The 16,524-nt window shown below is 50.6% G+C and overlaps 2 protein-coding genes across 3 annotated transcripts in view; one reads left to right on the top strand and one right to left on the bottom strand.

Annotated features, from left to right (window-relative positions):
- SLA (Src like adaptor) overlaps positions 1 to 14,928 on the bottom strand; it is a 34,795-nt gene extending 19,867 nt beyond the window's left edge. Inside the window, exons 1-2 of one of the 2 annotated variants that reach the window (XM_035011979.1) lie at positions 14,719 to 14,928; positions 2,442 to 2,539 (exon numbers count right to left, since the gene is read on the bottom strand). In XM_035011979.1, coding sequence (XP_034867870.1) covers positions 2,442 to 2,502 — 61 coding nt within the window. In that variant the 5' untranslated portion in view covers positions 2,503 to 2,539; positions 14,719 to 14,928. Of the gene's footprint in view, positions 1 to 2,441; positions 2,635 to 14,718 lie in introns of those variants that run through there. The other variant, XM_035011978.1, reaches the window with a different exon arrangement.
- The window catches only part of TG (thyroglobulin), a 244,568-nt gene that overhangs the window by 173,346 nt on the left and 54,698 nt on the right, over positions 1 to 16,524 (top strand). The window lies entirely within an intron of this gene.

Here is a 16,524-nt window from a genome sequence, read left to right on the forward strand (position 1 = left end):
CTCTGAGAAGGGGATTGTCCTGGTCTCCATTTGACTGCTGAGTCCTGCCCTTCTTCTGGGAGGCTAACTGACTTACCCCAGGTCAAATGGCTTCCAGGGACAACACTAGTAGCTCAGCAAGGTCATTTGTCTCTGAGGCCTGCCCCGTTTCTTCAAGTCCTCCTACCTCTGTGGGTTTTGTGATAGTAGTCTCCAGGAACTGGAGTAATCAGGGATGTTCTAGAAAGCTTCGTTTAGGAGCAAACAGATGGACAAAGCCACATCCCAAGGCATTCACCGTCCTCGCTGGGGGGAACAATACACTCCTAAAAGCTCAGAAAACCTGTCTGTCTAGCAGTTTACAGGTGAAGCCTCCTGCTGATCCCTGTGTAGGGCCTGGGGCTTTTGGTGACTTTCATTCTCCACCACTCAGGCTAATGTCAGAGGAAGCTCCACTTGTATGCTGGCCTAAAGCCCTCAGCTCCCCACACTACTTCCTGGGAGCTGGAGCCTGACCAAATGAGTAAGCATGAGTGTTAGCTGAGTGGGTGCATGTCCCATGAAAACCCGAACCCTCTGCATCCATCGGCTAGAGACTAATTAATGCAGCACCCACTGCAACCACTTTCCTCTCCCTTCTTCGAGTGGATGGCAGAAAAAAAAAGGGGGGGGAGGGAAATCAAATTACAACTGATCACAGGGGAAACTTTTCAGGGGTGGGGGATGGAAAAGGCAGCTACTCGTGCTTGATGTGGTTGCCTGGATCACGCACTGGGTCCGACCTGGGGAATTCTCTTCACCAGGGGGTGGAGGGCTGGGGAGACCCCTCTACCTCCCTTTTCGAGGTGACCTCCCACCACCCACACAGTGGAAAAAGAGAAACTTATTTCATGAGAATTTGCATTCAAAAACTAAAGGCAAATGAGCGAGCCCTTGGAGACCCGTGTTTTCATGGGGTTTGCTCAAGCATGCCGCCCCCCCCCCTGCCCCGGGGCGAGAAGCTGCAGTACAAAATGGCCTCGCTGGGTGGGTGGGTGGGTTGGTGTCTCCCGAGCCGGGGTGGGCCCTGGGTGTTTTCCTCAAGCAGCCATGACCAGAAGGGGAAGCTGTGATTTGCAGTTGTTTGGAGAAGGTGGGAGAAGGGCCCAGGCAGCAGGAGGCCCGGCCGACACCTGGTTCTGAGCTTTGCATGGGAGGCAGAGGGGCCCCAGGGCGCGCCGGCTGCCCCACCTCATCACATGGCTCCATCCCCTTTGTCCGGGAGAATGTTCTTTTCATCTTTCCCCGCTTAGGCTTAAGGAGGGGCGTTGGAACAGACAGCCACTAGAGTTGCCCTGCCTCGGGACGGAAATGGGCGGCAGGGTCTCTGCTTGCTCCCTTGGGAGCATCCGAGGGATCCCGAGACCATGTATAACTTGGTGTCTCCATTCTGGAAGCAATGAGAAGGCGCCTCCTTGCTGAAGGGGCCACAGAAGTAGTGGAATGAGCAGTGGAGACAGGCGCCTGGCACGGCGGACTCTCAGCAGGCAGGATGGTGACCATCTGTGCGTGGGGACTTTGCAGGGTGTGGGGCTGCAGGGGGCGCAGGGGACGCGGGGCATTAGCAGAGGGAGACCAAGCACCAGCACTGTGACGTCAGATAGGAGGTGGAAATGTCCCAAGGGCACTCACCCTGGGGACCCTGAGGGACCTCCTGACCATCTCCTTCCCAAGCCCCTCGAGGACCCACACAGTGCGCTGCCACCACCCCACCCAGAGCAAAAGGAGCTTTGCTCTCAGCCTTTGCCCCCTGCTTGCTGATGTCCTCTTAGGGCTCTCTGGCCAGTCTCTGAAGGGCTCCTCGGCTTCAGGAACCCGCCTCTACCCGGCAGCGCCACGGGAAGCTGACTTCTGTCATCACTGCATAAGCCATGGCCTTGTGCCCTCCCACTAGGATGGCTAGCCCTGTGATCCTACCAAGGGGAGCCAGGATTCCTTTCTTTTCAGGAAGATTTCCTCGAGCTAGTGTCTAGCTTCATCAGGTTGCACAGCAAAAGCTTCTGCAGAGCTGTGATAATATTAAACTCACGATAATATTATAGCACGGCTGGCTGGCAGGGTGTGGTAAGCAAGAGCCTAGCTTTCAGAATCAGACTGGCCTGGGTTGGAAATCTGACTCTTCCCATAGCGGATCACATTTCCTTGGTGAGCCTCAGTTTCCCCACCTGTCAAATAAAGGTGGAAAGAGCTGTTCTCAAAGGTCCACCACACAAGCCAGCCGCCCAGCAGCCACTCAGGGCACCACTGCTCAATCTTTTGAAATGCTAACCACGAGCAAGGTGAGAGAGGCAGCTACCATGAGTGTCTCTGCACCCCGTGCCCTGTTTCACCAATTGTCAGCAGCCCCGGTCGCTCGGTCTTGGCCCCGGCTCTCGAACGATGGAGTTAAGCATCACACCCAAGAGCCAAGAAGCCAGACTTACCATCTGGGCTGGGCACAGGCCTCTCGGGAGGTGCTGGGGTGGATCGCATACTGTTTCCCATCGCTCTGTCTCCCTGGGCTGTCGAAGATGCTCGAAGCCTACGGCACAGGGGATACACACAGCAAGTCAGCCACGCACCGAGCCCTCTGGGTGAGGAATGACCCAGTTTAGAGTACATGGTGCATCACTCTTCAGCAGCTCACTTCTTGAGGGGCGGGTGTTTTCATGTGAAATTGAGATCCGTGAATGTTGGTTACATTTGCTCAGCCCTGGGTCTTTTATCAAGGGAATGACAGAGAAAACCACAGAGAGGGAAGTTGTGAGCGAATGCTGTTGGTCGCAGAAGTTTCCATTACTCCGAGCCCTGGCTGGCGGAAAGCAACCAGCGGTGCTTGTGTGCAAGGTGAGGGGCATTTCAGGGGGACCGCAGCCCCTCCCTCCCCCACGCAGGACCCCCTCCCAACCCCCATGCATGGGGAATCGGGAGCACCTGACACCCAAGGAAGTACCAGCTTGACAACCAGAGGGGGGCTGAGCAAAGGGTAATTTCTGCGCCAACTTTCTCCCGCGTTCGTTTCTGCACATGCCCTAACCCACGGTGAAGAAGGGAAACTCCATACCAACGCTGCATGCTTGCGGCGTGCCCCGTTCGCACATCCGCTGCAACTTCTGATAATTGTCAAGTCCCTGCATCCCTCACCCCATTTCTCAGTGAAGGCAACCGAGTCCCCAGGAGGGTAAGGTCACACAGCACGGATTTGAACTGCTGAGGCTGAGCCTCCAGTTCGTTCCATGCTGGTTCACATTCTGGCTCTGCGCGTCCGAGCGTGGTGACCTCTGGGCAAGTTATGGACCTCTGCCTGCCTGTTGCAGGGAATGATCATGAAACAACGTTCAGTCATGGCTGCAAAATTAACAGATAAAGCACAAGAAGCACTGAGAGCGTGGCCTAGCCTAAAATTCATGTTGATGATTGCAATTTATAGTGTATTTTCAGATTGTCCATGATGATAAACGTTCAACCTCTGGGTCCCTGTACGAGCGTTTTAGAAGGGAGCTTAGGGCGATCACAGAAAATGTGTCTTCTTGGGATCCTTGAAACACAAAGAAGGCCCCACCCACAGTCAGAGCCCTTCTTGTCTCTTGGGGGTAAGGGGGAGAATGGAAGGGCAGGGTCCCCCAGCTGGGGCTGCCCATCTGCAAACTTATACTCCACCCCTTTCTTTGTCTGCAGTTTTGGGTAGAGAACTGAGTAGCTTGAAAGAGTCCAGAAGTCTGTTAACCCAACCCCCACCCTGGTCTTAAATCCTTCCTCTATGCACCGCATATTCAGATTCTGGAAAGATCTGTGCTCTCGGCAAGGCCTTCCAGAGATTGAGGGAAGTCTGTATCACTTCCTAATTTACTGAGGAGGAGGTGGGCAGGTAGGATATTTAGTGTACTAGGAAACAAGAAAAACCAAAATTAGTTTTGCTTGAAAGTTAACATATTTTAAATATTTACATGAATAGTTCATCAGTCGTAACTCAAATAGTTCATTTATAATTGTGCTCTTCCTAAGATAATTACAAACTTGCAAGAACTCTAAGTCTAAAATGCACCAAGAAAGTGTGGTCGGAATGGATCACACATTCAAAGTTAAGAACCCCGTCTTCTGATCCTGTTGACTGAAAACAACAGAGATAGTTCTAGGGTGTGGCCCCTCTGGGGATAAGTCCCTCCTTTCCCCTTCTTACCACCCCTCCCCTGACCCCATACAGCCAAAGGGACACCTTTGACCTTGGCAGGACCCTTCCTGCAAGCCCGGCAGGTTTTAACAGCATCACCCTTGCTCTAGGAGGCAGAGACAAGTTGTCCTTGTCCCCAGCTCCTCAGCTGGTGTAGGCACTCAAGAAAACGTGCTCCTAAAAAGGGCTCAAAAGACCACGCCAGTGGAGTGGCTGGGAGCCTCACTCCTTGCAGCTGGGTCCTGGGCCCTGAGCCAGCACCTGGAGAAAGGCCGGCCCCTGTGGTCCCACCCACCCGACGGGGAACTCGGGCCACCTCTGAGGCCCCACCTCACGCATGTCCGGGGAAGGAGCAAAGAAAGTCGCCTCTGACTCTGAGGAGCTGGCTCTCCCCCACGGAGCTGTGCCCCTGTGTGCTATGCAGAGATGTCCCGCAGAGGCCTCTGCCACTCTGTCCTGCTCCCTGTGCTTTCCTGGAGCCCACCAGTCACCCCAGACCGTCAGCTTCCCTGACTGTCATTACTAAGGCCTGGAGAAAGCTCTCAGGACAGGCTGGGGAGAGGTCTTGCAGGCCTTCTGTCTGGGAATAACTCTGAAACACTCATGCTGGCCTCGTCCCTCTTCCTCTCCCACGTGTCCCCACACCACAGTGCACCCCAGCAATGCCGTTCTCTTCCCTGCGGCCTAACACTTGCACCTAGCATCAGTTAAACACCAGGGACTGGGGCTCCTGGGTGGCTCAGTCGTTTCGCGTCTGCCTTCGGCTCAGGTCATGATCCCGGGGTCCTGGGATCGAGCCCCGCATCGGGCTCCCTGCTCTGCGGGAAGCCTGCTTCTCCCTCTCCCACTCCCCCTGCTTGTGTTCCTGCTCTCGCTCTCTCTCTCTCTGTCAAATAAATAAAATCTTAAAAAAAAAACAAAAAACAAAAAAAAAACCCACCAGGGACTGTGCCTTGACCCCGGCCCCACGCTGGGTGTCAGCTCCCAGCCCGCAGACATCCCCCGGCCCCGCCCTCCTCTCCATCTCCTCACTCGGAGCCCCTTCTGGGCAACAGCCTGCAGCCTTCACGTCCCACCCTCTCCTTCCTTCAACCACAGCTCCAGTAAAGTCACGGGGAAGAAAAGACTTTGTTATCTATCAAAGTGAATTCCGACTTCACTCCCTCCCGACAACTTTGTAATTCTTCTCAAGCACACGTGTGGGATTTGGGGGGATTTGTGGAATCGGGGACGGGAAAAAGAAAGGCTTGAGGGTTGCATTTCTCAGTCGGGGAAACTGAGGTCCTTCCAAGAAAAGAAACATACCCAGGGTGGTGACATGCAAAAGGTCGGGTAGGTCCCCAGAGGTCTGACACACTCCCTCTGCCCTGTTTCTCGCACTCTGGTCTCTTCGGTCTCGGGTCAGCATGCACACACCAGGCCACCATACCCCGTGCTGTTCGGAGAAAGGTCTCAACAGCCCTGAGTGGTCTGCTTGCTGGCTTCCTGTGTTCTCCAGGAAGGAGTTAACTTCTCTGCGAGAGGCTTTCATTTGAGCGAGTAAAAATGCCCCCAGAGACCGAGAGCCAGAGTCTCCCTAATGAAATGGCTGAGCAATCTGATTTAATCTGTGACAGTTTTATGCAGGGGTTGGAGGTGGGAGAGAGGGTAGGAGACACATAATTGCTTCTAGGAACAATAAAGAAAGGGCAAAAGAGAAATGAGTTAATTAACATTAGCTCTGAACATTTGGTTTCTTCCTCCCTTTCCTTTGTGATGTCCAGGATCAGAGCTCGTGTTTGCCTCTTAGCCTCCCCCTAGTCTGTTTTCTTGGTGTGAACTTGGGCCTTCTGAAAAATGAGAGTGAAAAAGATGGTCTCCAAAGACAAAGCCACTTTGCCCCTTTTAATTCTAGGAATCAAGGCTCGATGAGTTTCTGAAGACAATTAATAGAAGAACCATCATCACTTCTCTTATCAAGTCCCATTACAGAATCCAAACCCTGACTTCATATTCTTCAGGGTCAAGGGAAGGCTGTTCCTGTGTGCCCCACCTTCTGGTGGGCAATTGCCTTTAACCCTCCCAGCCTCCCTGGGAGGCCAGCTTCCTCCTCCACCTTCTTGGTGTGGAGGTCAGCTGCTGAGCTAACCTGTCCACACTCGGAGAGCTGGAAAGGTGTGGGACAGGGCCGCAGGATGCACACCTACCTCTCCTGACTTCAGCACCGATGTCCTTTGTCCACCTTTCCCAGGGAACCGTGCCACTGCCTGTCTCCAGGGAGGAGGGAAGATCACCCAGGACCTCTGGGCAGTGGGGATGCAAGGCACGCAGAGGTCCCACGGACGCAGGGAGTTACCACTTGGGGTGTGGGAGGCGCCTGCCAGCAACCTGTCTCTGGCCAGCTTTCTCTGTGACCAGATCAGGGATCCTTTCATTGCGTGTTCTGCATTATCTTATAAATAGAGGGGGCAGGCTTCTGAGAACCTTCCATTCCCAGATGGTATCCCGGGACCGTTCTGTGTACTTTATCCCCTTTGGGCTTCTAATGTCCGGGCCTTGCTGTTGGAAGGGCAAGTAGCCTGAACCCCTACATGGCGTGCTGAAGGTGGAGAGTTGAGGAACCTCAGCCGAGGAAAGACAGGTCTGGACTTTGTAATAAAACCAGGAACAGTTGGAAAACCTTGATGACAAGGTTTAATTAATATAAAAATCTTTTTAGGGATGCAGCTTTCCCTTTGGCCTTAGAAAGTTCCCCCACAAAGAGTGACTGTAAGTCCACTCATGTGACCGGCTTCTAAGGCGTGGAAGCATGACGCCCCCAGTGGGGAACCTCCCCATCCACCCTACCCGGACCCCAACAGTGGCAGTAGTCCCCGGAGGCCCCCCTCCCCGCCACCGTGGCTGAGCAGCTCTACTCTGCGCCTGGCGTGGGGGTGAGGCATTTTCTAGCTGTCCTACCCTTGTCGTTCATAACAGCTCCCTTTCGGAGGTGGGATAAATTCTGTAACTTGTCCAAGGTTATATGACTGGTAAGAGGAGAGCCTGGGCTCCAAAGTAGCTGTGCTTGCCACCTCCATGAGATGCTGCCTTGCTTTCCTGCCCCTCTGGTTCACAGAGAAATGATTTTTTAAAGTTCTCGAAGTAAATTTCTGGAACCATAAACTTTTGGGGGGAGACCTTAATACAAAGGACAGGGAGGTCTGGAAGGGCCTCTGGGAGGTCAGGTGGCAATGTTTGGAACCCATGTCTGGGGATCTGGCTGGAAGGGAGCAGAAGGGACTGGAGAGAGAGAGGCAGGGAAGGTGTGCTCAGGCCTCAGCTCTTAGGTGGCTTGCTGGGGTCAAAAGAGCTGGAGTGAATCCTGTGTAGTGTGTTCCACCCTTTCACAACGTGAAAGAATTGATACTGCTATGGGGGGCGGAGGGAAGAAAGAAACAAGAAAAACTAGCTTATACTATCCCAATTTGTAAAAAATTAACATGCATATGCAAATATGTATAGAAAAATAGGAAAGGAAATTATTTCCAAGATGTTTCGAAGGGCTCTCTCTGGGTAGTGATCTTATAAGGTAAATGGACCAATTTCTTGCTTACACCCTTCTAAAATCTCCAGATGGTTCTCCCACATGCATGAATTGCTTTCACAACCCAAAGCAGAACTTGTACAGAATAAGGAAGCCTTGAAAGGGTTTTTAAGTCAGGCAAGCCTGAGTTCAGATTCCAGCTCCCAACCTCCTGGCTGTGTGTCCTTTGGCAAGTTACTGCACTTCTCTGAGCCTTGATTTTTAAATCCACACATTTGGGATACGAATACATGTCCTGCGGAGTTGTTTTAAGGATTGAATTACAGATCATATCCGAAGCAGGGGTAGGTTTGGTAAAATCAAATAGCTAAAAACTTCCCCAAGCTGGATCTCTTGGTGCTATTGGGTGGCCCAGCTAACTACTCTGCAAGCTTGAGCAAGTCTCTTTGCCTTCTTGGGATCTCAGCATTCTCAAATGTGATGGGAAAAGGGTTGGGACGGACGATGGCTCATGGCCCTTTTGCCTCAATTACCCGTCGACTGTGACTGATGCCAGGTACCTGCCCAGTTGACTTGGGACTTGCTCGGTACTGCCCGTGGTCTGATGCTATGCGCAGGAACAAGAAGAGCTGGAACAGCAGCTCAGCGTGGGCTGGTTGCCCTGCCAAGGATCTCGCAGGATTTCCGGGGGGCACCCCACCACATCCTGACCTCGTGCAACAGGCACACCTGCCCTGTGACCCACATTGTTCCCTGCTCTCCTCTCTGGGCAGGTGCAGCCTCAGCCCGCCCACCCCCCAGCCACCCAACCCCACCTTGTTCTCCTTTCCTGCATGGCTCCTAGGGCTCTGGCCAGGGCCTGCAGCCAGCTCCGAAAATGCACGCATGCTCCCACTCCCTCGTCCTGCCTGACTCAAAATCGGAGGCTTTAAATTGCCATTTGGAGGAGACCTTTGTATCCTCTCATCCAGGATATTCCAAACCTGCTGGTTGAAACCTGTTTTAAGAGTTTCCCCAGAAGCTTAGTATGTAAAATCGATAAAAGCAAGCTGCTGGTTGGGGACTTGGGGTTCAGCACTCTTGCCCCTTTACTCTTCCTGATGGGAGAGCCCAATCCCAGGATATCATAAAGCACCAATTTAAAAAATAGCAGTTCAATGCCTTCATATTACAAAGAAAAGGCTCAGAGAGGGTAAGCAGCCTGCTCAAGGTCACTCAGGAAGCTTGGGCAAGGGCCATGACTCCCTGTCCAGCACTCTGTCAACCATTCTGCCTGAGCCCCGTGTCCACGAGCCTGTGTTCTGGCACCTTCTGCCCCTGTGTGCTGGGAAAGGAATCTCATATACTCTCAGGCTAACAGGGAGACTCAGCTTTACCCTAAGACTAGGATAGATGCAGCCTACAAAACATTTTATGTTCATTTTAGGATGTCATGGGAAGAAACCAGATTTGGGGCCAGTTGGTGCTGAAGCAAATTTCAATCTCACCCCTTTTTACCTCACTAAGCCTCTTTCCATTCTTTGTTTGTTTTCGTTTAAAACGTGGGCATATCCACATCTGCCTTGCTGGGGTTTCACAAGTAAGGATTAGGGAGAGGAGGTATTACAGGACAGGCACACCGTGCAGTCTGTGTGGCCCCCCTCTGTGCTGATAGTGAATGTGCCACATGTAAGCAAGGGCCTCTGGGCCCAGACCTGGTGGCCGTCTGTATGACGTGGTGTCCCGCATGGCGAGATAGGCCGAAAGTCAATCTTGATTTGGCTTTAATATTTCATTGAGTAAAAAGAGGAAAGCCCCCCCCCCCCCCCCCCCGCCATTTGTTTCTCTTCTAGACCAGCTTTGTATACACAGAGGCTGGTGTAAATATATATAACCCATGAACTGACATCACAAACATTGGCAGCGAAAAAAACAGTGGTAACGACAATTATTTTGATATCAGAAGACACAGATTCACAACTACACAGAATAGGAAAGCAATATATATGAATAGGCTTTTGTTTTTCCTTCCAAATCTGGATACTTGCGAAACCCAGGCTTTATTAGAAGGAGGAGGTCGAGGCAGATTTGTGTGCAGACGTGAAAGTTCGCCTGGACGTGTGGGCCCAGGGGCGTAAAGTTAGTGACTTGTTTCCTATATCACATTTCATAGCAAGACTTAGTTTTGCTTTTTATTCACTGACGTGAATCAACCATGTGGCTCATAACCTTATGGAGCGAGATGGAAATCGATAGCTTGCTAATAACATCATTTGCATATGCTGAGCCACCTGCTCTAGAGTCCTCGCCCCTCACTGTGGATCACTCATCACAACACAGACATGGGGGTCCTATACCAGGGTGCTCAGACAGTTCCTCTAGGGGCTTGGGCTCTGGTCTTTCTACAAAGACCCCAGGATGTTTGCATGTGCTGCCAGGGGTGAAACACTGAGCTACTCTTTTCTTTTTTTTCTTCACCTCCTCAGGAACTCTGCATTGCCTTTTAAGTGAATTATAATTGTAACAGTTATTTGTGTGATTGTTCAAAGAATGGCTGTAAGTAAAGACAGTGGTCAGATCTGCTTTTACTCATGGCTGGAACACAGAAGCTATTCCACGAGGGAAACAAAATGGGATAGGTGGTAAATGGAAAAACAATGTGCCCGGGAGAGAGAGTAGATTGGTGGCGTCCTGGTAAACTCTAACAGTGATGGGGTAGTGTTGTGGTGTTTGCTCCCTTCTGTGGCATAAATATTCCCACCGTGGCTGATTTCAAGCTTGCAATGTGACATCACCGAATGTGGAGTTAGGAAGGGATGTGTACAGTGGGCCCTCACAAGCCGGTATGCATGGTTCCATGCACCAGTGCAGGAAGAGACTTTCTTCTGACGATTATCCTTATTTGGAACAGATGCCTGAAGACATCCCCATTGTTTTCAAAGGAGAGGAGACCCTAATCTCCATGAGCATCCACCATGTGGAAGGTCTAAATTAAGTATTTGAACTACACTGGCTCATCTGATCCCCCAAAGAGCCTGCCATTTTGTAGATGAGGAAACGGAGTCTCAGAGAGGTTGAGTAACTTGCTCAGGGTCACACAGTTCATTCGCTGGTGGGGCCAGCTTTCAAACGCTGGTTCTTTTTACTACCGACCCTGATTCCTTCCACTACCCTCATCCCAGTATAATAGCATTTTGAATCTTTTAACAAATGCTCTGAAAGCTAGCATTCCTGGGGAAGCCCGAGAAGGCACATGGGCCTGGGCATCTGCATATTCCCTGCCCCGGTTCTCAGGCCCCTTGCTTCTGACCATTATGAAGCCACTGCTGCTCATGGATAGTTGCCGGCCAAAGAGCCAGCTGCCTGGCTCTTGCCTCACACCCTGCCCCTCTTGCTCTGAGCCTGGAGGCACAGAGGGTAAGCTGTCAGCTTTGGGTCATAAAATCATTTGAATGAGTGACTCCAGCCCTGGGAAGAAGGAGAGTTAACCCATTTCTCCCCCTAATTTTTCTTAATTTTTACTTCTCATACATTATATCTTTAGAACCCACAGTGGCCCACTAACCTCTCAGAGACTTGGGGCAAGCCACTTTCCTTCTTTGGGTCTCAGTTTGCTCCCCTATAAATAGCAGGTAGACCAGATGGAAGGCTCCTGTATTCATCACAGATCCATGCCAGCTCCCTATGAGGCTGAGTATACAGCAACAGGAGAAAAACAGGAGCTTAATATGTGTTGAAGAAATGTTTTAGATGTGCTCTCCTTTTGACCCCCACAACGGCTCTACATAAGACAGATCACTGTCGTTATGCCTTTTGTATAACTGGGGAAACCAAAGCCAGGGCATTTCTAGAAGCTGTTGGAGGTCCCCCAGTTGGTAAGAGGTGGAGGCAGGACTTGAATCCAGGCATCTGGATCCAGAGAGAGGCTCTTAACTTGTAGTCCTAGGCATCAGGGAATGGATGGAGGCTTGTATAAAGTGGAACCCATCCTTTTTGATGGAAGATTATGGCGTGCTAGAGGGTCATGTATGTCATAGGTATTCCGCAGATGGACCCAGAGGTGTATTGATAGAGCCTAGATCAAGAAGTGAGTCTGACACTCCCGGCTGGGAGTTTACATTTAGAGGGTGTAAGAAATAAGCGATTGTCCCTGTGACTTGGAGGCCTTGGCTGGGGGCGGAGGGGGGTAGCTGGCAAGTCTGCAGATTGGGAAAGGGCATGGCTACTGCCCAGGGTAATGTGAGAATTACCCTGAATGAGCTTCACTAGCAAACGGGTCCCCCTGCTCTCTGTCCTGGGCCCTGTCTCTTTCCTTCACGACACACACCATAACTGATTGGTTTCTTTATGTGTGTCTTACCCACCCCCACCCCAGCTGTAAACTTCCTGAGAACTCGGTGCCTGTCTAGTATATTGCTCAATGAAAAAAAAAAAAAGTTACCTAGCAGGTGCCTGGCACATAGTTAAGCGTTTGCTTCATTTGGTTGAGTTCCTGAAGGTGTTGTCTGTAAAGTGCCTGGCACAGCCCAGGGAGGTGGCCGGGCTGTGCTTTTCCCCCTTTCTTCTGATGCTCTTGCACCTGCCCCGCCTGCCACACCCCAAGGCCTCCAGCCATGGTCCCTGCTGCCTGGACGGTGCCATGGAGGAAAGTATGACTTTGCAAAGCTGTTTGACAACAGAAGTGAGCCGCTGAAACTTCGAGGCCCCAGGGTTTCTGTCTGTAGCTCAGTTACCATAATGAAATAAGCCCCCTCCCTTGGTGGTTCTCAGATGGGAGGAAGTGGTTTGGACCCAGGGTACTTATTTCCTTCAGAACGCCTGGGGAGCTGAGAGGGAGGAAGTCGGTCACATGGTATGGCCTCAATGCATATTTATTAAGGAAAGGGAAGGATGGAGGAATGGATAGATGTACTCACAGGGCCCTCACTCAGCATGCTGACAAGAACCAAATGGTCTGGCCTGACGTGCTGGAAAGGCTTAATGAGAATTGTAAGCTCTAGCCTCTGCCAGAGCTGGGGGACATAAATTCTTGCTGAATGTCAAATGAAAACTGAAAAAAACCCAGCACCATCTATGAGTGCACGAAGCCGATTAGGGTTTGCCACAATGGAGCCTTACTAAGTCTTTAAAAAGACACCCTCCCCTTGGAAAGACATTGCCAGCTCCCAAAACTCAAGGGTGGGGGGAATTTTTTTTTCCCATTTTAGGAAAATGAGTTCCATTTGCTGCAATCCAAACCTACCCGTGTCTGTTACGGTTATATCACATGGAGAAACGAGCAGAAATAAGCATTCAGAAAAATCAGGGAATGTCCTGCTGCACAGCTGTATGATTTGATTCGCTGTGTATAACGCTGCCCGTTACCCACCTGTTACCTAGAGATGCCCCGGGAACCTGACGTCCTCTCCTTGTCTGGGTTAGGAATGCTACCAGCTAGCTGCTGCTGAGAATTCAGCATCTCCTATATATGGTAGTTAATTTAAACTTCTTACAAACATACAAGGTCTTTTTTTATGAGGAGGAAAATACGACTCAGAGAGCCAAAGGGGCATGTTCAGAGTCACATAGCTCCTTGGTGGCTGACCCAGAATGTTGACCAGGTATAGCTAATGACATCAGTGATTTTCCATGAAGCCGTCTTGCTGCCCTGACTCTAAGATCTGTTTAAGACACAGAAGTCTAGATAGATTTCAGTCTATGTCATAGGTTTTTAATATTTTTCTTATACTTTTCAGGACACATAAACACTCTTGAATGGCATTCTTCTAACTGGAGAAAATCGTTTGCAAAGGGTTTTGCCAGAACTTTGATTAAGGCTTACCTCCCCAGATTTATAGGTTTGCGGCTCAGCGGCTCATAGCAAACCACAGAATGACAATTTGCAGACTATGGGATATATTTCTCTGAAAATGAAGAGCACTGCTTTAGTACACACTTTTGTCCTTCATGCACTTGTTGTAGCTGAGACTCTCCCCTCCCTCACCTCAGCCCTCGGAGCCCTTAGCGCCTCTCACCATCTGTATGACTTTACGCAAATTACTCAACCTCTCTGAGCCTCATTTTCTCCTTTGCCAAAAGCACGTAATAATCATAACCTTGTGGTATTGTTCTGAGGACTGCAGGAGAATAACTCTTCACTCAGTGCCCCTCCCCGGCCACTCAGCATGGCAGACACCATCCCTTTGCACATACGTGCATGGCCCCAATTTAGGGCACTCTGAGGCCAAAGCCCAGGTCGTTTTCCTCACATTAGGCTCTCTGGATGTGTTGGCACCTAAAAGAATGTGAAGTATGCCACATTCCTTAGGGAATTCTAGCTCTCCAAAATCTCTTCTAATTCTAACCTTCTAGGTCTTCCGAATTTGTATACCTCACCTATTTGCCTTTCCTTTAATCCTACCCCTGCCACCATACACATACCTCCTCCTCTGCTTGTTGTTGCTTATTACTATGGGTTATCATTGGCTTCTTCCCAAAGATCCAAACACCCGAACTCCTGGAAGCACTATTGTGATTGGTCAGCCTGCCTGGGCCCCTTGCTCCTTTTAGATGTCATGACTCCCTGTGGATAGCATTTATTGAACAACTACTATGTGTTTGAAACTGGCCTGGCTACTTTGCATATGTTAGCTCATTTCATCTGCCCAGTACTGAACTGGGCACCTTTATTCCCACTTCACAGGGGAGAAAATGAAGGCCTGGAGAGGTTTAAACATCTTGCCCAAGGACATACAGCTAGGAAGACTGAGAGCAAGCAGGAGTTGCCCTTAGTACGAAGCCTGCTATATGCCAGGCTATCGCTCCTTAGCTAGAAAATCTCCTCTGGCAGGAGCGTCCCTGGTCCAAGATCCCCAGCCCGTCTTGCCATATGTAATTCTGCATCGAATATTCACTGAACAGCTACTATGTGCTGGGCGCTGGGTTAGGTGTCGGCCTCACTCGAGATGTTGCCCTGCCTCATCTCTCGCAGAGTGCTTTCCTATCCCCAGAAAGTCAATGCTCTGCCAGTTGTGGGTCTAAGAGTCTGAGGTTTCTCCCCGCCCAGCCCCTGCCATGTCCCCTCTGATACCTTCAAAAGCTGGGCATGGTCTCCCCTGGGAGTAGCTGCCAAGGGCCTGCCAGGAGCGCCGTCACCGTCTCTCTATCAGCTGCTGCAGCTTCGGCACAGTGAGCAGGTTGCCAGGCCTCCGCGGGTGTAGAGAGACCCAGGCTATCAAGAAGAACAGCAGTTGCTAAACCGGCCACACACTTCCTCTGCTAGAAAGGAGGAAGGCGCGCGGGACTTGCAGAAGGGCAGGTTCCTGTTTTTAGTAACCACTCTGAGCAGGCTTCTCTCTGTAAGGATAGGGAAGACCGTGGCATTATTAATTTTTTTTTTTTTTTTTTTTTTTTTTTTTACAAAGCACTTGGGAATATGTGCAGCTTGATTCTAAATGCCTGGGCCATGCTCAGGCTTTCAGAGGCTGGGACCTTTTTCTCTAATTTAAAGGCAGGGGAGGCTGAGAGGCTGTTCTCACACATCCTCAGAGTTCATTGGGTCCAAGGAGGCTGGGGCTCAGGCCGGCAGCTTGTCTTTTCTCAGTTTCCTGGTTATGACTGCTTTTTTATGTCCCTGCGAAGGGGCTCTGGGGCAGAGCTTCTGCCTGGGCTCTGCCACAGACAGTGTTTAATTAGCAGAGGTGGGAAATAGTAGGGCATCCAACCCGCTACAGAAAGAAGCTGCCCACCAGCCTTCTGGGGCAAGACAGGCAACCCCTCTGCTGTGCTACAGCCAGAAGAAACTAGGAAGGATATGAAATGTAGTCAGCTTCCCTGCAGGTTCTAGAGTAAAATTGACTAAGGAAACATGGCGACTGGGCGCAGTGTGTGATGCTTGGCTGGCTCCTGAACTGAGGGAAAAGACTTAGAAAGAACATTCTTGGGATGGAGATAGGCGGGGTATTCACATAGATACCACATTGTAGATAATATTGTGTCAGTGTTAACTTTTGGGGCATGATAATGACACCGCAGTTATGTGGGAAAATGTGCTGGTTCTCAAGGAGATACATGCTGATGTATTTGGAGGTCAAATGTCACGATGTCTGCAACTTTCAAATGGTTCGCTAAAAGAAAAAGAACTATAAAATACAAATGTAAATAAATATAAATCAAGAAAAAGACAACGAGGGCGCCTGGGTAGCTCAGTCGGTTAAGCATCTGCCTTCTGCTCAGGTCATGATCCTGGGGTCCTGGGATTGAGTCCCACATCGGGCTCCTTGCTCAGTGGGAGACTGATTCTCCCTCTCCCTACTGCTCCCCCTGCTTGTACTCTCTCTCTCTATCAAATAAATAAATAAAATCTTAAAAAAAAAAAAAAAGACAACGAGAGAGGCAGAAAGCAAACGTGGCAAAATGCTAACATTTGCTGAATCCAGGTGAAGGGCATATGTGCCTTGTACTATTTCAACTTTCTGAGGGGTTTAACATTAAAAAAATAATAATATATAGTTCCCCATTCATAGTATGTGTGTCCCCATTCATAATATATGTGTCTTTCCATAGTGTGTGGGAAAGCTCAGGCACATGGGGGCTAAGGGCTTGTTGGTGGCGGGGCTGCTGGTGAATTACCTGCCGGGGCTGGGATGTCCCTCCGAGAGCCCCGGCTGGCCCCCTACTTCACAGAGACGACAGAACAGAGGGTCCAGTGACTATCCCCGAATCCCACAGCCGGTCCCAACGCAGACCCAGGACCAGTGCCCAGGGCTGGTGACGCGCTGCCCCAGCCCGGCAGGATCAACACCGTCACCGGGGGACAGTCATTTAGAAACTTCACTCAGTGCACTTGTCAAATCTATCGAAAACATCAGGGCCGCTTCTAAACTTGGAAGGAACT

This window comes from Mirounga leonina, unplaced genomic scaffold (assembly GCF_011800145.1).
Source record: "Mirounga leonina isolate KUSES-001 unplaced genomic scaffold, KU_Mleo_1.0 Mir_165, whole genome shotgun sequence".
Taxonomy (NCBI): domain Eukaryota; kingdom Metazoa; phylum Chordata; class Mammalia; order Carnivora; family Phocidae; genus Mirounga; species Mirounga leonina.